This window comes from Protopterus annectens, chromosome 8.part0, assembly GCF_019279795.1.
Source record: "Protopterus annectens isolate FY-2018-M chromosome 8.part0, PAN1.0, whole genome shotgun sequence".
NCBI classification, from domain to species: Eukaryota; Metazoa; Chordata; order Ceratodontiformes; family Protopteridae; genus Protopterus; species Protopterus annectens.
The window spans coordinates 1,923,313,046-1,923,339,398 of record NC_056741.1 but is presented as its reverse complement, the minus strand read 5'-3'; the positions used below and the strand labels follow the sequence as shown (position 1 = coordinate 1,923,339,398).

At 40.1% G+C, this 26,353-nt stretch overlaps 1 protein-coding gene across 1 annotated transcript in view; it reads right to left on the bottom strand.

Moving 5' to 3' along the window:
* Positions 1 to 694: 694 nt before the first annotated feature.
* Positions 695 to 26,353, bottom strand: part of ELMO3 (engulfment and cell motility 3) — a 1,057,243-nt gene continuing 1,031,584 nt past the window's right edge. The window contains exon 21 of the mRNA XM_044081425.1: positions 695 to 2,403. Coding sequence (XP_043937360.1) covers positions 2,191 to 2,403 — 213 coding nt within the window. The 3' untranslated portion in view covers positions 695 to 2,190. The remainder of the gene's footprint in view (positions 2,404 to 26,353) is intronic.

Sequence of the window (26,353 nt, the reverse complement as noted above, 5' to 3'; positions counted from 1 at the left end):
GTTTCACATTCTTACTCCAAGGCTGTCCAACACTGGGAAAGGGAATACTGCAGTTCACAATAAAAGAAAGTATTTCTCCCCCACTCACAGGTTATGAAACTTCACACTGAGAACATAAAAGTAGGAAGTAAAAACTTTAAGCATGTTACTTGTTTATGTTTCATATTGGCATTGTTTTGGGAAGTTTACAGTTCGCCCTTCTGCAATTCTGCATTTTGTCTTGCTTTTTCAGTGTTTTCTGCCTGATGCATTAGTAAGGTAAGTAGATCCACATACATGTGTGTGTGCACATGAATGTACACACACACACACACACACACACACACATATATATATATATATATATATATATATATATATATATATTTATTTATTGACATTTGATGTAAACAACACAGACACACACACACACACACACACACACACATATATATATATATATATATATATATATATATATATATACATATATACATATTTATTTATTGACATTTGATGTAAACAACACAGACACAGACACACACACACACACACACACACACACACACACACACACACACACACACACACACACACATATATATATATATATATATATATATATATATATATTTATTTATTGACATTTGATGTAAACAACACAGACACACACACACACACACACACACACACACACACACACACACACACACACACACACACACACACACACACACACACACACGATATACCGGAGTAACCGAGAACATATACCAAAACAAAAACTAAGAGGGTACAGTAATAATTTTTAGTAATGTCATTGATAGAATAAAAACAGAGAGAGAGAGAAGAGGGAAGAGTCATTAAGTTAAAATAAATAATTAACAAGGTGGTATTCCCCAAACAAAAAACAATATTCAGTCTAATGAAAATAAGTCATTTTGCACAGAAAGAGTAGTAAATTCATAAAATAACTTTCCATTTAACATACTGGTGCAGTTATGAGGTTCATGAATATGCTGTCTATGCTGTGCCCTTTGTGAAGAAAACATGCAGGGATAATAAGTGAGGAAATAGGGGTACAGTAATACAAAGGGAAATGTGAATAGTATGGCTGGAACTTATCCTTCTTTCCAGTTGATGCTGCCTGTGAAATGTATTGCCCCCATAATTATATCCGTTATACTTACAAACCAGTATATTGTTGTTGCTTTACTTTCCAGAGCTACAAACCACTCTAAATGTCAGTAACTGTCTTTTAATACCTCGCTAGTTTTCAGTGGTGCTATCTGCCTCTGACACTGCTTCAGGGACAGCCCTTCCTTTGAGACTACTCCCTTCTGTATTATCCATTTCGGTCAGTGACTCAGGTGCCACTCTTGGTTCGTAGGGAGCATCACCGAAAACTGAGCACACAGACCCAGTACACAATCAAAAGAGACTTCTAAATAGAAATCATACTTTTAAACGTTGGATTGTCAGGAGGTTACTAGCTTCATAGATGTGCTTTTAGATCCATTTGCAGCAACTGTACTTTCACAGATGCACAAACAGTTAATGCAGTAATGAATGCCACATGCACAGTGTTGTAATAACACATTTTAGGAGGCAAGTGCCCATTTCATTTATGTTTAGTCTTCTTTTCTGTATTTCATTTACAAACTAACCCCAGGTAGGAAAACTACACTAAGCTTTCTCATTGCATGACCTTTGAAGAGGGGATGCTAAGTGATTTAGCAATGGCCATAACACACTGGTGAGCAACTGTAAAATGTAGCAGTAGATTTCTAAGTGATATACAGCTAATCTAGACGCCACATAGCAGCATATTTTCCTCCACTTTAGCCGCAGGGTAAGAAGAGCAGATCAACCCTTTCTAGTGAAATAGCCAATGTTGTACAACTGGCAAATTAAGCTTTTCTTGACTTCCAATGAATGATTCCTCCATCCAAGTTTAAGCTTATGAGTGGGGTCAACACAGATGTGCTTATTCAGGGGGCCAGTCCTTTTCACACTTGTATCCTCTTCACTAAGCCATGATACAGCCTCTTGGTGCTAAGCTGGGTAGTAGAACAGCTGGATAGTGGGATATCCACCCTGAGTTAATGTAAGCTGCAGACAGGTCTTGTTGTTTCCACGTGGGTTGTCCAGTAACCCTTTGTGCTCCTTGACTTAGACATAATTGTCTTTGTGCCCAGTTGTGATCTACCTTTACTGTTCCACATGGCTGAAATCATAGCAAAAGTTATAGTTGCTGGGAAGTTTTGGAACTGGTGGGGGAGCATCTGGGATTGGAATGTTCTCCAGATCTAGTAGTCGTAGTTTGATCTCCATGGACAGTAGAATGTCCAGTTCAGTGTTGGTGCATTCACTAGCCATCTCTCTGCCCAGAAGAACATTCAGACCATCTGTCCACAGGCAGAACTGCAAAAAGAGAAATATGCATTAGTGAAGAACATTATAATGCTAAGAGTGTCAAGTGCCTTAGAAGCCCAAACTACGAATCATCTAGGAACTTGTAGCCAGAAAATTGTTTAATTATTTTTGAATGTGGAGGTACTTTCCAAGTTTTCTAAGACATTGTGGAAGTTTATTCTATAAGTGGATAAGTCTCTCTTGAAAAAACAGTCAACTTTATTCTATTGTTACATGTTTTAAATCTAACAAAGGATATCCTGTTGTTGTAGCGGGGCTTTACTAATAATGGCATAATACAAAGCTTGCTGCATTAATATCAAATCATTCTGAAATAGCCTACATAACATGAAAAAGAGTGCTGGCCTTTTTATTTTCACACAGTTAACAGTTCTAACCTCTGCAACAAACAGGTATATTCTCAATCTCAGTGTTTCTGGTTTAAAATAATATAAATTATGCCCCTGATGCCAAAGATGTCAACAGTCAATTTATTATTTCTCTTGAGCACTTTCATCTGTTAAAAATATTCCAAGGACTTTATCTGAATATAACATGAGCAGTGACTGAAGCATTTAAATACCAGACTTAGATAATCATGTGATGGTGGAACATGTTCACATGGAAAACACTAAATCACATGATAACAAACATTTCTGATATAAAAATGTATGAAAAACACTTCAGTTTACAGCAAATAAAAAAACACGACAGTTTGCTCCTTTTTAACTTCAAATCATTTAATACTGAAGTATATTCATTTAACCCGGGCAAAACATTAGTTTTTAAATATAACTGCCACATTAATTACTTTGCTCTATTATATTACTTTTTCTCATGGATGACCCCAAACACAAATTTCTTTCATCTTTTTTAATACAAAAAATATTTAAAAATTCTGTACCTAATGTATTTCTGTGAATGCCTAGTTAATGAATTGCTTAGGTCTCTTTTTGCAGTGTCATAAATATGTTTTCAAATCCACTTTAAAAGGCTCCTAGTGGCTTTCCCTGCATGGTATGCATAAAAAGACTTGCATACTGCTAAGTAAACAAGCCCAATGCCCAATGGATCCACAATTAAAACAAACCTTTATCTCTAACTAGATCACAGTTGGTAACATCAACTATTTCACTATTGCAAATATAAGGGCACTGTTTACAGGATTTACAACAGTAGGTTCCTACTTTTTTTGTGTGTCCTATTACTGTTGTGTTGATTTTCCAACAAATGGTTTTAAGTTGTGTCTCCATCTGCATACACATCACATGGCATTAATATTTTCATGGTGTCAACAACTGCTACCAAGAAGTCAAAACTCCTGTACAAGGTAAAAACAAATATAAAAACAAAACACAGGAGTGCGAATAGGCAGAGTAAAGTTATCCACATCAACGGAATTAGTAACACTCGCAAATCACTAGTCAGGCAGTATTCACTTCACCATCAAAAATTCAGTCTTCTCCTCGTGGATTAAAACATCAGTATTTATTTCGGCAAACAAACAAAATGGCAAGCGCTTTCACCCAAAGGGCTTCTTCAAGCCAAAATACTGAACTATTTAAAACACCCAATATATATACACTCTTCAGAATGACATCATATCCTGCAATTAACTAATCAACCAACAACGGAGTAGCATGTCTAAACGAAATGCTTTCTCACTGATAACAGAGATAAAAAATATACAGTCATAAACATTCAGTCAGAGCCTACTATGTATGTATATATACAAAATATATATAGAAGCTAACACACATTAAATCAACTTAATAAATATAAAAATATACAAAAATATATGTAAAAACTTGTATAAAAACAAAATACATATAAACAAACATATATTTATAACACTAAGCTAAGCCCTAAGCCTCCTGCCTTTGAGAATGGGTCTCAGGGGTACCCTATCATTTAAGCCGGGTTCCCTATCTGCTCTCAACCTAATTATCCATTTAGTCTCACTTTGTTCCATAAAGTTCATGATATCACCTCTCCTAATAGTGGGTTGATTGATTTGTACAACTAAAAATTTAAACTTGTGCTCTAAGGATGTACCTAATACATGTTTAGAGAGAGCGTTCCTACTCGACTTAATATGGATATTATATTGATGCTCTCTCATCCTATTCTAGAATCTTGAAGAGTGGATGGGAGATCGTAGGTTTACCCCAGGGATCATCTCTGTGTCACTACTAGACAGAGGCACAGTAAACTAATTCTATTATGTAAGGGGGTCTTCACTGTGTCACTACTAGACAGAGGCACAGTATTCTAAATCTATTCTGTACACTTTTGTACCGTTACATGGGGTGGCGAAAGCCACATCACTATGGCTAGGCTTATAAATGCCCCAGGGCAGATAGCCTAGTACCAAACTATGAAACTATGAAACTATCTGTCTTGCCAACATAAAACGCTGGACAAGACACACAAGTAGCCAGGTAGACAACATGTTCCGTATCATAACTAGCTGTAGGATAAAAATAAAAACATTGCTGACTAGTGGGATGTATAAAAATTGCTGAACTATCTATCAGATGGCAAAAATTACAGTTCCTACATGGTCTAGTAAAACCAGCAGATGGGTGTGTTACTTGACTGTGCCTATATGACTGGCACAACATCCTGTGAAGATTCATACGATTTTTATATGTAAACATTGGAACATCTCCTACTATATCTCGAATCAGCGGATCAACAGTTAATATGCCCCAGTGTTTAAGGTAGGTATTCCTAATATCATTAATATCTTGTGTATAAAAAACTGAGACTCTATTCTCTTGTTTATGCTCTATTAAATTACTCAATAAATTAATCTCTTCAGTCATAAGTTCGGTTCTTTCCATAAAATATGGGGACGCTCGACCTCTCCTGAGCATATCCACTCCCATAAAACCTTCTTCTATCTCCTTAGGATCAAAAGCTCTATCCACTAATTGATTATGTAAGCTAGTCAATTCATTATAAAAACCCACCTCAGTGGGATTGAGGCATGATACCCACATCGCTTGTCCTCTCACTATATTTTTAAAAACAAACCTAGGATGCATGCTGGTTCTATGTAATAAAGAATTCCTATAACAGGACTTCCTGAATACCCCTGTATTCAGCAAGCCACTGGGAAGTCTTTCCACAAAAACATCCAGGAAAAAAACTGAGGTTCTAGAAGCATCCATCATAAACTTCAAAAATGAAGTCAATTAATTGATCTGTTCCAAAAAACTAAATAACTCATCTTGGCTGGCTGTCCAAACCAAAAACAAATCAACAAAATGCACATTTAACCTAACTGACCTCTTAAAACTCTCTAACTCAAACAGGTCATGCCTCTCCCAGTCAACCATCACCAAGTTGGCATAGCTATTGGCACACGAGGTGCCCATAGCCACGCCATCTTTTTGGATGTAAACCTTATCATTAAAGGTAAATATATTATTGACCAACACAATGTGCAACAACTTGCACAAAGTATCAATCGATAAATCAAGAGATGCAGAATTCCTTTCCAAACATCTACACACACATTCAATCCCTTCACTATTAGGAATGGTGGTAAACAAGGATTGAACATCCAAAGTAACCTGCCAATATGGCATGTCCAGGCGTAGCTTGGCCATCTTCTCATAAAGAATCAACAAAAATTGTTTGGTATCTTTCAAAATATGTTCATACGTATTAACTACTGGTCTAAGTTTGGATTCTAAACAGATGGAAATGGGTTCCATTACCCAACCTCGACCAGCAACTATAGGTCTCATAGGTGGGCGAGAAGGACGTTTGTGTATTTTAGGCATACCTTGTATCTTCGGCATTAAGGGAAACTCAACCAAGAAAAAGTCATTTAGCTTGTCAGTAATCATTCCATCATTCAATAGATCCATAAGAGAACACAAAACACTATTGATACATTTCTCCACTTGACTTAAAGCTATTTGATGATAAAACTGTGGGTCATTTAACATGTCCTCCATACTTTCTATATAACTGGATCTATTCATTACAACCATGGGGCCCCCCTTATCTTCTGGTCTAATACTAATACTAGGATCACATCTAAGTGCCTTCAATGCCAATCTTAACTTCGGTTTTAAGTTGCCATGCCATTTCTTATGCTTATTATCATTATTATGTCTATGTAAATCTTCTTCAACTAATTTGGAGAATGCAGCGATCAAAGGATGCAAATTAGCAACATACATACTAGGTTTCCTCAAATTCTGACCTTTGTTAGCAAAAGTGGAATTACCAAAATCAAGCTTAAGCTGTATATTATGAGCAAAAAGCTTAATATCCATTACTGAATCTGTTACATCACTCTTGATTGATGGTATAAATGTTAAGCCCTTTTCAAGTACTTCTAGTTCTTCCTTAGTCAAACTCCTATTGGATATATTCCACACTAACGATTTGTGGTCTTCTCCCACATTTTCTTCAATGTGGGACCCAGATACTCCTCTTCTAGCATTCTTCTTTTCTGTCTCCCCCTGCTCATAGATCTGTCCCTCCCTCCCCTCTTGAACTCCTGTATGGGGAAAGGGGCAGGGCCAGAAAGGCCTAAGTGTCCATGTCTGGGGGTACCATTACCATCGACAAGGCATTCGACACCAACCCCCACTCTGGAATTATAGATAAACTCACTAAACTAGGTATAAATCCCTATGTCACAAGATGGGTTGCCAACTGGCTTACTGACAAAACCCACACTGTGAAAGTAGCAGACTCCAAATCAGACTTCAGACCAGTGACAAGTGGAGTACCACAGGGTTCAGTCCTGGGTCCTCTCCTGTTTGGTATCTACTTCTCTGAAATACAGGTTAACACAGAAGGTCTTTGGCTAACTAAATTCACAGATGACCGCAAACTAGGAGCCATAATTGAAACTTCTAACGATGTGGACATCCTGCAAAAGGGCCTCACTGAGACAGATGCCTGGTGTCAAAGACATGGTCTCAAGCTCAATGCCAAAATGTGCATTGTCATCCCCTTTGGTAAAAACTTTGTACCCATGAACTACCACATAGGCGGTAGTCTACTTAACACCAAAAGTGTGATAAGAGACCTTGGGACACAGGTGGACAGTAGTCTCTCCTTTGATAATCACATCGCCACAGTGGTCAGGAAATCCTTCTACGTGGCACACCTCATCACAAAATGTTTCTCATCCAGAAAAAAAGAGGTCATTGTTCCCCTCTACTCATCACTCATTAGACCCATTATAGAGTACAACGCCCCTTTTGGTATGTACCTCACAAGACATCTACAACAACTGGAAAGGCTGCAAAAATAACTCACAAAGAGGATTACTGGCCTCAAACAGATGCCTTACGCAGACCTTCTCAAAAAACTCCAGCTTTACTCCGTCGCATATCGCCTACTCAGAGGCGATCTCTGCCTAACATACAAAGCTATGTCAAACCCACAGCTGTTGGATATGCTCCACTTAAAGAAATCCCAATCCCTCTGAGCTACACGCAGAGTTTGAAGATGAGGATGAAGGAACTTTCCCCCTCCCTGAACCAACAGATCTGGTACCAGGGGAAGATGCCAAGGCTGAGCCTGTGAAAGGCTGCGAAGGAGGGGATACCAATGCTGCCTGGACCAATCTGGTGCTATCAGAATAGCCTTTAGTTTTTCGTCCCTTATCTTTAGCAGCACTCTGGGAAGAAGAGGCAGAGGAAGGAATGCATAAACTGAGGGATGTGTCCATGGGAAGGACAACGCATCCACCTTCCCAGGTTTGTTGTGAAACTCCCTGGTGCAGAAGTCTGGAAGGAGATGATTGGTGTGAGAGGAGAAAAGATCCACTTGTGGGGTGCTCCAATGATGAGTGATGCGGTGGAAAATGTCCTTGTTCAGTTGCCACTAGTGAGGATCCAGAACATGCCTGCTCAAATGATTCGGCAAGGGGTTTAGCCTCCCTGGGAGATACTGGGCTATAAGATGTAAGCCCATGGATGCTGCTATGGACCATAATCTCATGCTTTGTCGGCACAAGGGGTAAGAGTGATTCCCCCCCCCCGCTTGTTGATGTACTACATGAATGTGGTATTGTCTGCCCCGATCAGCAGAGTCCCAGGGTAGAGTAGGTCCTTGAAAGCCAGCAAGGCCTGCTGCACTGCCATCAATTCTTTTAAGTTTATGTGCAGATGAATCTGCTGGTTGCTCCAAGTCCCCTGTATGCCCCTGCCTTCCAGATAAGCCCCCCATGCAACATCTGAGGCATCCGTGGTGAGAGTCTGGCTGGCAGGTGTTGGGAGGAAAGGCAGACACTTGTTCTGAGACCAGGCCGTCACCCACCAGAGGGACTCCATTTGTAGACAGGGAATCAGGGGAAGAATCAAGTCCAAGTCCTGTGTGTGTTGACACCAAAGATTCTTGAGGTACCATTGAAGTTTTCTCATATGCAGCCTTGCATATGGGATCATCAAAATAAATGAAGCCATGAACCCCAGGGCTTGCAGGAATTGTCTTGCAGAAAGCTGGGTCATACTTGCCAAGTTCATGAAGTAAGCTGAAAGATCTTCTTGCTTCTGTTGAGGGAGTAATACCATCTGGGTGGCTGTGTTCAGACTCGCTCCCAGGAAAACAATCTCCCTTGTAGGAACCAACTTTGACTTCTTTTCATTGAGAGTGTAAACAAAAGAGGTGAGAGTATTCTTCACAAAATCCAAATCCTTTTCTAGTTGTTCTGGGGAGTTTGCTTGAATGAGACAGTCGTCCAGGTAAGGATAAATTTGAATGTTTCTCTGCCTACAAAAAGCAATGGCTGGATCCAGGCACTTGGTAAAAACTCTGGGAGCAGTAGATAAGCCAAAGGGCAATGCAGAGAATTGAAAGTGTTGCTCCCCAGCCCTGAAGTGAAGTAACTGCCTGCAACTTTCCCTTATTGGGATGTGCAGATAAGCCTCCTTGAGATTCAAAGTTACCAGCCATGAATCCTTGCCCAGCATTGGTAGTAACTGTTGAAGGGTGAGCATCTTGAATTTAGGAATCACCAGAAAAGTGTTTAGAACAGACAGATCCAGAATAGGGCACCAGGTGCCCCTTTTCTTGGGTACCAGAAAAAGTCTTGAATAAAAACCTAGGCCTGCCTGATTTGCAGGAACTGGCTCTATAGCCCCCATAGTCAGTAAAGAAGAAATTTGAGTTTCTACCTCTGCCTTGAGAGTTCTGCGTATGTCTGGGTACCCTTGTAAAACAAGGAAGGTGTGAAAGTAAAACTTGTAACCTTGGTTTACTATATTGAGCACCTATTTGTCATCTGTGATGGTAGACCATACCTCTGCGAACCTGGCTAACCCTCCCCCTAAAGGAAACCCAGGGCCCACAGAGGTAGGTACAGGAAGGCTGGAGTCATTGAGAATGTTTGCTTTGGGAAGCTGGCATATAACTCCCCGATTTAGCAGAAGAGGAATGCCATTGTTTAGCCCTTTGAGGGGCAGAAGCCTGACCTCTGGAAGATCTGAAACCCCTAGGCCTAGAGTGACCCTGCTTGCCAGGATCAGGGAAAGACCAATTCTTGGAAGGATAATGCCTACTAAACTGAGGAGGCTGAACCTGAATGAAATCTTTTACAGCTTGCATAGATTTTGCCTTATCCTCCAAAACTTCTTCAGTACCTCCTCAGCCTTATTGCCAAAAAGATTATCCTTGTGTAAAGGAACATCCAGCAATTTAGACTTAACAGGTTCAGAAAGAGGCTGCTCCCTGAGCCAAGCATGCCTTCTAATTACAGAACCAGTGGCTGCTGCTCTCCAGGAAGCTTCCAAAGTGTCAAAACCACAATGAAGTGAATGCTTATTAACTAAAATGGCAGAATTCAGTAAATCTTGTAAATCTTTGTTCTCCGTCATGGAGGGAATATCTCCAAGTTTAGCCTTAATAGCCTCCAAAGTATGCTGCTGATACTTAAGCATGTGAAAAAGACAATTCATGGATCTAATGGCAAGAGTTGCAGAGGTATAGACTTTTTTACCCCACCTGTCCAAGGCCCTAGACTCCTTATCAGAAGGCACAGGGTTTTTAGCAACAGTAGCCTTAACACCCTTGGGGCCTTGAGAAATAATTTCTGGATCAGCAGTAGGGTTTTTAAAAAGGAATTGAGGAGATTCAGAAACCCTTTAATAACTATCCGGTTTTCTGAGGGCAGGAGGAACAGAATTAGGAGTTAAAGAATTTTCCATGAAAACATCATCCACAACTTCCAAAGCTGGAGGTATAGCCAGAGGCTTATGCTGTGGCAAATCCAAAAATTCCCTGACTCTCTTCTTAGACTGTAGAAAAAACTGACATTCCCATTTAAAATGCTCCCTAAGGGTATTCAAAGTATCGCCAATGAAAAAATCTTCTGGAGGGGAGGCAGAAGGGATAGAATCCTCAGCATCAGAATCCTCAAAGCCAGAAAAAAGTTGAGAATTTCCTTCTTTACCAGCAGACATACTGGAAATCTCAGAATCTGAGACAGACAAAACATCAGGAGATAATTCCCTAGCCCTCTTTGAAGGGGGGGGGGGTGAGAGCCCCTAATCAGGGAAAGAAGATCACCAGCCATATTTACCAACTGGGACTGAGGCACAGGAGGGGAGGCCGATGCCTGCTTGTGAGAAGGTTTGCGGCTGAAAGGTTTACTAGCAATCCAGAGGGACTCGGGAGGCCTAGCAACTGCAGAAGTCTGAACTAAGACAGTCGGTCTGGTTCTGGTGTCATGTTGAAAAGAAGATGCATCAGAAGCTGGTGCCTGCCAAGCGGCTCCGGACCCATCTGAGGCAGTGACAGGTGGAGGGTCTGAAGACAAAACAGCAGCCTGCGGCATGGAGGACTCCATAAAGGTCTCAGCAGAGGCTGAAAATCTGTGGACTGCAGGGGCCGCAAAGGCGCCTCACTGACTACCGCTGTGCTGATGACCAATTTCACCAGTGCGTTGTCAGCAGGTTTAACCCTAGGCTTGTTTGGGACCTTGTCTTTGCATTTCCTAGGTATATCCAAAATCAAGAGACCAGAAGATGCCATGCCAATGAACGTAGGCCAGATTCCAAAATGCTTATACAAAATCTTAGCTCTACGGCATATGGTACTTGGGTTAAAGGAAGCACAGGGATCACAGTTAGGGACATCGTGCTCAAGGCCCAAACAAGTTATACAATAGGAATGGAAATCATGGTGCAGAATCTGTTTTCCACAAGCAAGACAGTTATTAACTTTATCTGACATTTGTTAAAGCAAGAAAAGAGGATCCCCAATGGGGTACTTATCTGAAAACGTCTTCAACTTGGTAGTTGGAAAGCAAAACGAAGGTAAACAGCCGACCGGCACTAGTGCGAATTGCATCTGCTTTGGGCTCCGCGGCAAGAAAGACTGAGGAAATGACATTGGCTGCCTACATTTATACCCGACGTTCTGACATCAGTTTTACAACCGGCAGCAGCCGACAAATTATACCAAGGACTCTGGTATTCGGGCCGACTGAGGGCTACTGGGAGCCGGATAACCCATATGTGAGGACTGCAACAGTGAAACACGAAGAACATTATTTGCTTACAAGTACAGGCTTGAGACCTGACTTGACCAAGCAAGAAGCTATTCTAGAGATGTCAGCACCAGACAATGTACAAGGTTTACAGCATTTTCTGGCCATGGTCAACTATTTAGGGAAATTTATACCAGATTTCAGTGAGCTGACAGCACCTTTAAGAGAGCTAACATGCAAAAATGGTGCATGGTCATGGTTGGAACATCATCAGAAGGCATTTTATTACCTTAAGCAGAAAATTGCCACCCCACCTATGTTAACATACTATGATGTGAATAAACCAGTTATTTTCTGCGATGCTTCAAAATTTGGTCTTGGCACAGTTATTCTTCAAGAGAGCAAACCCGTGGCCTATGCATCTAGGACACTAACTTAAACTGAGATGCAGTATGATTAAATTGAGAAAGAGCTTTTGGCAATAGTATCTGCATATTCCAAGTTAAACGATTATATTTATGGTCAAGCTATTTAGATTGAAACTGATCATCAACCTGTAGTCACTATTCTAAAGAAGCCTATGCATTCTGCTCAAGCACGATTACAAAGAATGATGCTCAAATTGCAAAAGTACAATTTCAAGATGGTCTACACTGAAGGCAAACTGCTCTATCTGGCTGATACTACCTTATCTAGATCGCCTAGAAGTACAACAGAACAGCTTGAAGCTGAAACTTTTGACTTTGACAAGATGTCAGTGCGTAATTTTTCCATAACTAGACTTGATGAGTTAAAAGATCACACTAAACAATTTCACAAAAGCTTAATCACTAGATTAATGTCAGATGGCTGTCAAAGCAATCTTGTGTATCACCTGATGTGCAAGTTTATTTTCCTTACAGAGATGAATTGTTGATGGAAGATGGCATTATTTTTAATGGTACTAAAATTGTTGTTCTTGCTCCCTTACAACAAGAATATATTCAGATTTTGCATTGTGGTTACCCAGGTTTATCATCCACTAAGAGAAGAGCAAGAGAATTAATATTTTGCCCTTCATTATCAAAAGACATTGCTAGAGTTCTGTTTTCTTGTTCAGTATGCAATAGTACTAAACCATATTTGCAAAGAGAATCGCTTCCTGAACTACCTTGGTCTACAGTAGAAACTGATACCTTTGAGTGGAACAATCAACACTACTTGGTTTTAGTAGACTCTTATTCAAACTAGTTTGAGATAGATCTGCTACCAAATGTAACCTTAACTGCTATTACTAAGTTGAAATGTCATTTCTCAATCCATGGTAGTCCACACAAACTTTTTTCTGACAATGGTACTCAATTCACTATCCAGTTGTTTCAGAAATTTGCAAAAGAATGGGACTTTGTACATGTCACTAGTAGTCCTGCATATCCTCCATCTGATGGTCTAGCTGAACGTGCAGTACAGAGAGCAAAGCAATTACTTGAAAAGTCAAAGCATGATAATACCGATGTATTCTTGAATTTGCTTCATCTCAGAAATGTACCCCGTGATGACATTCTTGGCTCAAAGCTCAATGACTACTTTCCAGACAAACTAGAACTAGGCCACCTATTTCATCATGTTTGTTGCAGCCTAAATCTAAGAATAATAAAATAATCAAGGCTCAATTGTTTAAGAAGTGTTGTTGTTGTGTCTTTCGGCTTTTCCTGGTTAGGGGTCGTCACAGCGGAACTCTGATCCATAAATGATTGGTAGTTGATTTTTACATGCCGAGTTACCAGCCCTGACGCACAACCTTCAACGAAGGTACACCCATTCACACATGTCTCCACGCAGAAGACGCTCTAGCTGAGAATCGAACTGGACAGCGTCTTACTGTGAGGTGACAACGCTACCGCAGCACCACCACCGTAGACAATTGTTTAAGAAGTGTAATATCCAGAAATCTAGTTACCACAAATCGAGCAGATTACTTCGTCCATTGAGGGAAGGAGAGATTGCATAAATCCAGATGACAAAAGGTTTTGAATGAATAGGACATATTACAGGCTGTGCTGAGCTGAGATCCTATTTGGTAGAGTCTGAGGGTGTGCAGTATAGGAGGAATCACAGACATCTTCTTCCTGTACCAGAATCATCATCGTTGTAGTCACAAACTGAATCTGTGATGCAAACTCTAAATCAAAGAATAAGTCAGACATTATTTCTAGACCAGAATGTGTTCAAAAGACTGATTCTGTTCCAGAAAGTGATTCTAACATTCCACAGATCAACCATTTTGCAGAAACTGTCCCAGCTGCTAAATCTAATTCCCACTTTTATGTCACACGATATAGACAAGTTTCTAAGCCTAGTGCGAAATACAGAGTAACGTGGACTTGATTGTGTGTGTGTGCGTGTGTGTGTGTGTGTGTGTGTGTGTGTGTGTGTGTGTGTGTGTGTGTGTGTGTGTGTGTGTGTGTGTGTGTGTGTGTGTGTGTGTGTGTGTGTACTTAGTATTGCATAATGCATGTCTATAGATTAATTGTGATTTCTGCTTGCCAAATAATCTCATGACAAATTGCATGATCTATTACTCACAGAGGGTGGATGTAGATCAGTGTAACATGTGTGTGTGCTATATCTTTAAGAAACATACAAGGCTGTGTGTGCACATATAAATTACTGACACATGCAATCCCTAGTGCCATTTTATAGAAGCAGCCAGAGAGTGAGCATGCATGATCGCATTTGTTAGTTTGTATATAAGTTACTTAAGTTACAGTCAGTAAACCTCTATAGTGATGTGTTTGTATAAAATAAAGCTGCTTGAACACAACCCATGAAGACTCATTTACTTGTGTCCTAACATGAAAGCGACAGTAAAGTTAATTGGGACTTAACACTGAAATAGGAAATATAGAATTGCAGGTTAGAGCTAAATAGTTTGTTATTTTTAGGAGTTGCAGATAAGGTTAAGGTTATCCACAGTGCTTTTTTTTTGTTTTTTTTTTTTAGTTTTACAGAGTTTGGTATACTTAAAAATAATGTAATTAAATTAATATTTTCTCAGTATTCCAAAATATGAAACAGAATATAAAGGATTAGTCCAAATAAAATCACTTTAGCTAGCAAATCTAGAAGACTGTCTCTCTCTGATACCTTCCGTGTGGGAGGAATAAAGATACCTTGTTGAAGTTTCAAGTAGTTTATTCAGTTAAGTAGGTAGATGGATGAGTGTTCTTGTTTTAATTCAACAAGATGTCTTTATTTCTCTCACAAGTAGGGTATCAGAGACAGATACTCTTAGATCTGCTAGCTAAATAAATTTGTCTGGACTAATCCTTTGTAGTCTGCTTTCTTGTTAGTCCTGTCACCCTTTGGGTTACAGGTGAGATACCAGACCTGAGTCAGGCTTTCTGGATGATCTCTGTTTTTAGTATTTCAAAATGCATGATAAGTGAGATGATAATAAAAATAATAACATACTGTGTATCCTAAAGTCAAAAGCAAAATAACCAAACTTCCGAAGAAAACAGTTATAGCTCCACAATCCACAGACCACACCAACTAGTGTGTACGATTTTCTTAACGCAAATTAAGTTTATTTTTCCACAATATAACAAAGCGTTTTCGCCAGTCAAAATAGAATAGCTTCTTCAGAGAAACATTCTTCAGGGAAAAATAAACTTAATTTGCGTTAAGAACATCGTACACACTAGTTGGTGTATCCTAAAGTAGTAAACATTACTGGAATACTTGTATTACAATATAATCTCAACATTTAAGTTTATATATCGGGATATAAATGGACTAAGCTATGGATAGAAAAGATCAGGGTTAATAAAACAACCCTGCATGAATAAAGATTTCTCTATTGGAAAGCAACATTTCCAGACTTGTATTTAAAATTATACAGTTTTAATAAACTCTTATTTTAAAGAAGAAGGAGATGAGTCGTGATATTATGGAAGAATATTCCGCAGTGGTACAGCGGTAGCGGTGTTACCTCACAGCAAGAGGTTCTCCCGTTCGATTCTCGGTTGGCTTGGGAGTGCCTTCTGTGTGGAGTCTGCATGTCCTCCCCGCGGTTGGGTAGTGTTCTAAAGACATGCGTGCGTAAATGGGCGTGCCTTCGTTGAAGGTTGGGCATCGAGCTGGCACCTCGGCGTTTCGTAACAAAAATCTACTGCCAATCATTAGCGGACTGGAGTTCCGCTGTGGCGACCCCTTACTGGGAAAAGCCGAAAGACAAATAAACTTCTGTTATACCTAAAGGGAATGTTTAGCATTGTCATAATTAAATATCAGGATATATTTTTTTCAGAGGATACGTATTTGATTACAGGAGTTTGAGCTAAATATGCTAAAGAGTGCTTAGAGACATATTAAAATAAAAGGTAATTTAATTTTAGGGTAAGATGTTAACTTTAAAGCTGGACAAATCAGACACAAGCGCAAATAAAAACACAGAATAATCAGCTTCAGCAAAAGCAAAAGCATTACAAATTGGATAACTCTGATTTAGGGGATCCTGATTATTTTTCCTCTTATTCCTATGTTTTGGGAAAAAAACAAGGACTGACAGAATGTTAGTTAGATTAGACTACCCTCTCCTTCAGCTCAACAGTTAATTATAAACAGGCATAGTTAACACAAGTCTTTCTTAAAGTTAAAGGAATTTAAAGAGTGATTAAATAACTAGATTTGTTTATAATGTAATGATAATGGAGAGGTTATCAGAAGTTTATTTATTTATTGACATTTGTTTACCAGGAAAATCCAACTGGGTAGAAGCCCATTTTCAGCGGATGCCCAGGGAGAAAAGCTCCAAATTATTACAAAACATTTTAAAAACAATAACTTTACAATCTTCAAAAATAAAACAAAAATGTTTGCAGTTTAAGTAATTATAACAAATTGGATATAATATAAAACATTGGTTAAGAATTGATACAAGTTATATGACAATTATTTAATATTTAGAGAAATTTTAGACAGTTTGCAGAGAAATTAATGGTAAGTTAGTCTAATAAAAACAGGAACTGCAATATGTAGTGATGGAAAACAGGCTTATGGTATATTTAGAGAGAAAGTCAGGGAAGAGTATTTGATAGAAGGAAGTAAGTGAAAAAGGAAGAGTAAAGCGGTATAAGGAATGAAATGGTATTTACATTTAGGGATATAGTTTCTCCTGGTTTTGAACAAGAACAGAGTCAGATTTTAGCTAGGAAGTCTTTCAGAGTGGTTTTGAAAGATGGGAGGGTGGGTATTCACCGATGGATACAGGTAAGGAGTTCCAGGCCTTTGCAATCTTGTACAAGTACAGACAATGCCCAGCAGATTTGATAGGTTTGTAGACAGACAGGAGTTTTTGATCACTGGATTGCAATGATCAACTGGTTCTTAGTGCTGGACAGACAGGTGGATGCTGGATAATTTTAGAATTAATATTTTTAAAGGTGGTGAGGAGCAGTGTATATGCTAGTTGATGAGGCAGTTCTAAAATGGTATTTGATGTAATTTTAGCAACTTTTTTACAGCATTGTTCAATTTTTAATTTTAATTTTTATGAAACCTGGAGGTTAGTAAGGATGGGAGCACCATAAAGAAGAGTGGGGAGGAAATAAGTAGAGGAAAGTATAGTTTTAGTTGCGTCAGTGAGAAGGTTTTTGGGTCTGTAAAGCATCCCTAGTTTTTGATGAGTTTTTCTTATGTAATTTTGTATATGCATGTCAAATGTAAGATTATCATCCACTATCAGCCCCAATCATTTGCTATGAGAAGTGACTTTAATGGTTGTATTATCAAGGGAGAGAGAGGACTTAAAATTTAGTTTTTTTCATGAGAGGGATTTGGGGAAAAAGCAGCAGTTTGATTTGTTAGTCAATGAAATTATATTTATTTGACAGAGATACAGCTTGGTGTAATAATAAATTAAAGGAATGGGATAATAAAACAGTTAAGAAACAAAAGAACATAAATGTTACTAAACGAAAGGCACAAAATAGAATCTATATGTTTAGATATAGTTAAAAATTCTTTAAATAAGAAATATCAAATTTTAAAATATAAACAAGCAGTAAACTCAGAAAACGTGAAATTACAAACACATTACTCCTAGATGTTTACATGGATGAGATCAAATTTGGATAAAAAAGCCAGGTTTAGAGAAAGTGAACTTAGAAGTCTAAAGTATTACTCCTACAAATTGACATAGGTTAGTGATGAGATCAGAACTGATGTCTATAACCATAGACTTCCAATATGGTTGCGCACTGATGAACAGCTTAACTCCAGCTCTCCCAGTGTAAAAAGAGAAACTGAGAAGCAGTCAGTGATATTGTCAGCTTGAGTAAAATTCTTCCGTTTTTGTTTGAGTAAAATTCAATTACTTGCTTGTAAGTACACTGTTTGGATGCCAGCAAAGAAGAAACTAAAAGAGCCTGAAGGAAAACCAACTACAAAAAGTGAAGAGAAAACATTAACTGGTAAGAATCCTGCAGCTGTTCTGCAAAAAGCAGTTCCACCTCTGGTTTTGGTGTAAGACATGGCTTGTAGTAATCTAGAGGAAAAAATAAGTCAAATGTGCTCAGAGTTGATTAAAATAAATAAAACACTGAAGGAGTATGTCATCTCAAACAACAAAAGACTGAAAAATGGAAAAAGCTTTAAACATATATTCAGATGAGCTGATAAAAAGTACAGTTGTGTACACTTACCATAAATGTAGATGTTCGAGTGTATTCATTGTTGCAGTCATCACATTTGGGTTATCTGCTTGCAGTAGCCCTCAGATGGCCTGATTATCAAAGTCTTGGGTCCTGTGTCGGTTGCTGTCTCATCTTCCGTGACGTCAGGTAGTCAGGGGTATACAGCATGCAGCCGATGCCATTACATCAGTTTTTCTTGCCCCAGATATCAGGTGCCCCCCTAATGGGAAGCAATTAAATATATATATATGCAAGGTTATACCTCCAACAAAAAAGCAATACACCAAAAAGCTTTTAAGCATAGTAAAGGAGAATAGAGGTATAGCCAAAAGAAGTCTGGGGGCTGGAGGGAGGGTAACCAGGACTGAAACAGTGAATACGCTCGAACATCTACATTTATGGTAAGTGTACACAACTGTACTACGTTCTTCATGTTTCACTGTTGCAGTCATCACATTTGGGCAGATTCCCAAAGCTAAGGATGGGTGGAGGAATTTAGATAGCATTAGAACCAGCTATAAGGCCCTGCAGGACTGCAGTGGCAAAGCCAGCTCTGGATTTAGAGAAAAATTTGTAAATGGTAATGCTTGGTGAAAATATGTACAGAACTCCAGGTAGCAGCTTCTAGGATGTCCCTGGTAGGGACACCTCTGAGAAAGGCTGTAGAAGTAGATGCAGCGCTGGTTGAATGTGGTCTGATCCCCTGTGGGATAGGTTTTCCATGGTGCTTATAGCAGAAATGAATGCAATGGCCTATCCATTTAGAAATGGTTTGTTTTGAAATAGCCTTCCCCTCTGCCCCTGCAGCAAATGCCACCAGCAGTTGTTCAGATTTCCTTTGAGGTTTAGTCCTGTCCAAGTAAAATCTAAGCTGTCTGTGCACATCTAAGGAGTGCAGTATCCGTTCCCCTTTGTTCTGTGGATTAGAAAAGAAGGTTGGCAAATGAATAGACTGATTAAGAGCCACACTGGATACCACCTTGGGCATGAAGGAGGGATTGGTCCTGAGGGACACCCTGTCTGCATGAAAGATGATGAAAGGCTCCACTGCCATAAGGACCTGTAATTCAGATACCCTTCTTGTTGAAGTGATTGCTAAAAGGAAGGCTGTTTTCCAAGAAAGGAATTTTAACTCTGCACTTGCAGCTGTCTCAAAAGGAGGAAGATTGAGTTTTTCCAATACAAAGTTAAGGTCCCAGGCTGGAGTAAAGGCTCTCCTGGGTGGTCTTAAGTTTTTGGCCCCTCTGAGGAACTGCTTGAGCAGTGGATGGGAGAAGAAGGGTGGTTCTGTATTGTAATGAGCTGAAATGGCTGAGGCATGAATTTTGATGGAGGAGAAAGAAAGGCCCTTGTGAAGCATCTCAGTTAAGTACTGAAGAATCTGAGGTAAATTGGTTGCTGCTGTGCTCATCCCTTGAGTTTGGTTCCAGGCACAGAATCTTTCCATTTTTCAGCATAATATTTTCTAGTACTAGGCCTCCTTGCCTCCAAAATTACATCCAATACTTGTTTACTGAGGGATGGTAACGGAGAGATTAGGTAATAAGCCAGGCTGCCAGGTTCAGGGTTTGAAGCTGAGGGTGCAGAATCTGGCTCTCCTGCTGTGACAGCAGGGTAGGGGTCTGAGGCAGGTCCCATGGAGCCAACAGTGATACACTGCGCAAGAGGGGGTACCAGTGCTGGTGTTGCCAGTCTGGTGCAATCAGTATCGTCCTTGGTTTGTCCTGTTTGATCTTTAGTAGTACTTTGGAGGAGGAAAGGCATAAACATAGATTTTCCCAGCTGAAGGACAGAGCATCCACTTTTCAAGCTTGTTTCTGGGGAGTCCTTGTGCAAAATTTGTCCAACTGGTAGTTCTGGGGGGAGGCAAACAGGTCTATATCTGGGCTCCCCCATTTGTTTATCAACATGTTGAAAGTCTTTGGTTCCATTTTCCACTCATGTGGGTCCATGAGTTTTCTGCTTAGTTCATCTGCTAGTGTATTTAGTTTTCCTGGTAGGAACTGAGCCTGTAGATGCACTTGGTAGCTCAAGGCTGTGTTCCACAGAGCCATGGCTAGTCTGCAGAGAGGGTATGAATGGGTACCCCCCTGCTTGTTTATGTACCACATAACAGTGGTGTTGTCCGTCTTTATCATTAATTGTCCTGGAAGAATGTGATCCTTGAAGGCTGTCAGAGTATTCTGAACAGATAACGTTTCTTTTTGATTGATATGCAGGTGCATTTGACTTGGGTTCCATTTGCCCTGAATGCACTTCCCTGCCCGGTGAGTCCCCTATGTACAGTCTAATGCGTCTGTTGTTAGGGTTTGGGTGGCAAGGGGTAAAGTGAATGGTAGTCCCTTGTTTTGGTGGCAGGCCTCTGCCCACCAAAGGAACTCTAACTATAGGCAAGGTATGATAGGAATCATTGCTTCTAGATCCTGAGAATGTTGACACCATAGGCTTTTTAGATACCATTGTAGCTTCCTCATATGCAGTCTTGCATATGGAATTAGTAGAATGTAGGAGGCCATGAACCACAAGGCTTGCAGTACTTGCCTTGCAGATAGCAGGGTTTTTGTGGCCATTAGTTTGAAGTAAGTTGTCAAATGCATTTGTTTCTCTGGCGTGAGGAAAATCATCTGGGAAGTTGTGTTCAAGCTTGCTCCCAGGAATATAATTTGTTGACAGGGTACAAAATGTGATTTATTTTCGTTTATGGTGTACCCCAGACAAGTTAACACATTTTGTATAAATGCCAGATGATTCAAAAGTATGTCCTAGCTTTCTGCCTGAATTAGACAATCGTCCAGGTATGGGTATATTTGAATATTTATTTGCCTGCAAAATGCAATGACTGGAGCTAGGCACTTTGTGAATACCCTGGGCACAGTAGATAAGTCAGAGGGCAGTGCAGAGAACTGATAGTGCATGTAGCCTGCTTTGAAGTGTAGGTATCTTCTGCAAGATTCCCTGATTGGGATGTGCAGGTAGGCTTCCTTTAAATCCAGTGTTGCCTACCAGGCATTCTTGCCTAGCATAGGAAGCAACTGGTGAAGAGTTAGCATCTTGAATTTTGAAATCACCAAAAAGGTGTTTAGTATAGAAAAGTCCAGGATAGGACGCCATGAGTTGTCTTTCCTGGGTACCAGGAAAAGTCTTGAGTAGAAACCTTGTCCCTTTTCCTCTTCTGGTACAGTTTGAATAGCCTTTATGCTTAAAAGAGAGAGTACTTGCTTTTGAGTCTCTGCCCACTGATTTGGGGGTAGATCTGGTCAACCGTTTGGGGTTGGTAATGTGTGGAAGTGATATCTGTATCCTTGGGAAACTATATTTAAAATCCATTTGCCCTGGGTAATGAGTTCCCAGTTTTTACCTGCAGAGCAATCTTTCCCCTTAAAGGAGCAGCCAGTTGAGAAGTGCTTGGACGTTTTAAAGTTAAGTCATTGAGACCGCTTACCATAGTGGGGAGTCTTACTACTCCTTGATTTGGAAGTGGGGGCTCCCGACTGCTTAGTCCTGTGCGTACCGTGGGACTGAAGCCTGGGTGTTCTGCTGGTTCTGGGTTTGGACTGAAAAGACCTGGAAGAGGCAGGAAAGGACCAATTCTTAGTGGGCCAATGCCTACTAAATCTTGGAGGCTGTACTTGTAGGAAATTTTTAACAGTTTGCATAGATTTAGCTTTTTCCTCCATCTTTTTAAGAACTTCCTCTGCTTTGTTGCCAAACAGGCAGTCCTGATTTAAGGGAGCATCCAGCAACTTAGCTTTAACATGATTAAGCATGCCTTCTAAGTACAGACCTAGTGACAGCAGCCCTGCAAGATGCCTCTAGTGAATCAAAACCACATTGCAACGTATGTTTTACAACCTGTTCATCAGAATGCATTAAATCCTGCAAATCCTTATTTTCAGCACAGTCAGGAATCAACATTATTTTCTGTTTAAGCAATCCAATAATATGCTGCTGATACTTTAACATATGAAACTGGCAGTTTAAGGCCATAATGGCCAAGGTTGCAGAAGTGTATACCTTCTTACCCCATCTATCCAGCACCCTGGAAACTCTATCAGAGGGGGTAGGATTTTTGGCAGTAGTAGCCTTAATGCCCTTGGGTCACTGTGAAATAGTCTCAGGATCCGCCATAGGATTTTTAAAAAGGAACCCCGTAATATCTATCAGGTTTTCTGGGAGCAGGAGGTAAATAGTCAGGGGCCAAGCTAGATTCTGAAAAGGCATCATCAACAATGTCTAGTACAGGAGGGATAGCTAAAGGCCTGTGATGGGGCAGGAGTAAGAAATCCCTAAGCCTCTTTTTAGAATGAGAGTAATCCTGGCTTTCCCAGCAAAAATGCTCCCTAAGAGTATGCAAGGTTTCACCAAAAGAGAAATCCTCTGGGGGGGGGGGGGGGGTGGGCAGAGGGAACAGAGTCCACTGCATTAGAATCCTCATAGGTAGATAAAAATAAATCCAGGTAATCAGAGGAAACAGAAATTTCAGAATCCTGGTCAGAAGTATCATAAGCAAATTCAGTCCTAGGTCTCTTAGAGGGGGAAGGTTGGCTTCCCCTGAATAAAGTAATAAGGTCTTCAGCCATTCTTATCATTTGTGTTTTAGGCATAGAGGCCTGACCATGCGGCCTGGGTGTCGGCTTTCTAGGCATGGTTCAAGTTTTAGGCCTTGAAGAAGAAGATGGCGTCAGTTTAATATGCAAGTCAGTAGGCCTGAATACACCCTCAGAAGCCGGTGCCTGCACATCGGCTCCGGATCCATCCATGATAGAGATATCTACAGGTTCCACAGTTGAAGCATCTCACGGTATACTGGACTCCGAATGGGTCTCAGTAGAGGCCCGCGAATCTGAAGTAGTGGGTATCAGGAAAGCACCTCACTGAGTACCAGCAAACTGACGACTAGCTTAGGAGAAGCATCATCGGCAGCTTTGGACCTAGGTGGCCTGTCTCTGTCTTTATCTTTGCATTTTTTCGGAATGTCGGTAGTCAGGTGTCTTACTGAAGACATATCTGGATAATTGAACCGAGCACTAAAATATTCAGAAGCGTAAATATACCGACACAAAACCGACAGCGAGGTACGTCGTGGTCAGGGCCTTGGCAAGGAATACAGTACGAATGAAAATCTTTGAGTTATTTGCTTTCCACAAGAAATACAATTATTGATGTTTACTGACATTGGTTTAGAGCAAGAAAAATTTCCCCAACGGAGTACTTAGCTTTAGTTGAAGACTTCAGTTCTTAAACTCGAAAACGAAAATTTCAGGAGTCGGCGATTGGCACTTGCGAACTGCTTCTGCTTCAGGCACCGCATGGCAATAAAGACTGATGTAATGGTGTCGGCTGCATGCTTTATACCCCTAACTACCTGACGTCATGGAGGATGAGACAGCAACTGACGCAGGACTTAAGACTTTGATAATCAGGCCGACTGAGGGCTACTGCAAGTAGAAAACCCAAATGTGATGACTGCAACAGTAAAACACAAAGAACATCTGCAAAAATCACAGGATGAAATGAAAACAAAAGCTGGCTGAGTATGAGACTGCTCAAGAAGAGATTTATTTATTTTACGTTTTTACATTTGATTACCAGCAAAGTCCAACTTTTCAGCGGAGGCCCAGGGAGAAAAGCTTCACATAGTACATACAGTTTAACAACAATTAATTAGAACTGACAACACAATGTGATACAAATACTAGATAACAGAGTTTAAACAATCGGGAACCTATATGTTAACTAAGTAATCAGTTATAATATAATAACATAGGGTAATGTAACATAGCTAATAAAACATGAAATCTTAAACAATTTCTATAAGGAATCCAAAAATTAAAATAAAGTTCAGGTAGGAAGAGAATAAAGAAATGAGAGACACTTACAACATTATGCAATTTCTATGTACAAATTACATGGTTATTTTTAGGTTAACTGTTCTTGTTTGTCATCAGAGCTAACTGACCTGTAGTAAGCATGGCATTAGTATCCATGAAGCAGAGATATTAGTATTGTCTAAGAGAGAATGTTTAGTCAGGAGCAGAGCAAGGCCACAACCACTTGCTGGATAAGGGAGTTTTCAGCATTTTTTTAAATTGATACAGGGCTGGAGAAGATGTAATGTCATGTGGTAGTGCATTCCAATTTTGCTGACGTAATTTGAGAAAAGGGATTCTCCAGTTAGGTTTTTGTTTGCATTGATCTTAATGAGATGTTTGTTGGTAGAGAGCAGAGTTCTGGAAGTGGAATATGGTTGAAGTAATTTTGCAGGGCAGGTGTTTTCTCAGGTTGATAGAAGGTTTTATGGGCCATAGTTAACTGGTTAAAGAGAAGGAGTTGGAGGAGTTCCAGACAGTTGAGTTGTTTGAGTGCTATACAGTGGTGTGATGTTTCAAAAATGGTAGAATTAGAGGACAGACAAAATCTGAGATTTTCTTATGTACGAGAGAAACTAGAAGGAACAGACTGTACTAATTTTATGAAGGCAAAAATAAGCAACTGGACTGGTATTCCTCAGCAGGAACTGTTAAATGAAAGAGCTCACTGTGTGTATGCTCCACATCTGGCCATGAGAAAGCAGCAAAAACCTTTAGTAAAGATGCAAAACTACCAGCAGAAAGAGATGATCCTGACAAACTGTAGCAAAGGGCAAAGTATTAAAAGCTGGAGACATTAAAGTGTGGAAAATGATTACTCACTGGACACCAGGCAGAAGAGAAAAGTACAGTTGTGTACCTACCATAAATGTAGATGTTTGAGTGTATTCACTGTTGCAGTCATTACTCTTGGGTTATCCTGCTGGCAGGCTACCCGCAGTCGGCCTGAAATCCAAAGTCCTGGTCCGGCGTCAGCTGCTGTCACCTCTTCCCTGACGTCAGTGTGCCACGGGTATAAAAGATGAAGCCGACGACATTTTCTTCAGTTTTTCTTGCCCCAGATGTCAGGTGCCCCCAAAAGGGTAGGCTAAATATATTATGCCAATAAACATACATGCAGTAAAGAAACATTTCCTTCATCTACAAGCAAATACACCACATAGGTTGTATAGAATAGAGAAGTACAGATAAACCCCAGCAAAAGAAAGGGGGACGGTGGGAAGTGAATACACTCGAACATCTACATTTATGGTAGGTACACAACTGTACTATGTTCATCGTGTTTCACTGTTGCAGTCATTACTCTTGGATTGAATCCCAAAGCTGAGGATGGGTGGCTGGGATAATGGGATAAATAGGATTAGGACAGGCTATGAGGCCCTGCAGAACTGCAGTGGCAAAGCCTGCTCTGGATTTAGAGTAAAGAGGTAAGTGGTAGTGCTTTGTGAAAGTGTGCACTGAACTCCAAGTTGCAGCCTCTAAGATGTCTTTGGTTGGTACTCCTCTGAGGAAGACTGCTGAAGTGGCTGCTGCTCTGGTAGAATGAGGCCTAATGCCCTTAGGCACTGATTTGCCATGCTGAGAATAGCAGAAACAGATGCAATGGCCTATCCATTTAGAAATAGTCTGTTTTGAGATAGCCTTTCCTTGTGATCCTGCAGCATATGACACTAAAAGTTGCTCAGTCTTTCTGAAAGCTTTCGTTCTGTCCAAGTAGAAGCCCAACTGCCTGTGTATGTCCAAAGAATGCAGAATTTTCTCATCCTTGTTCTGTGGGTTTGGATAAAAGGTAGGCAAGTGAATGGTTTAGTTGGGGGCCACACTGGACACCACCTTAGGCATAAATGTTGGGTTTGTCCTCAGAGAAACCCTGTCTGGATGAAAAATGATAAAAGGTTCGACAGCCATGAGTGCTTGTAACTCCGAGACTTGTCTTGCAGAGGTTA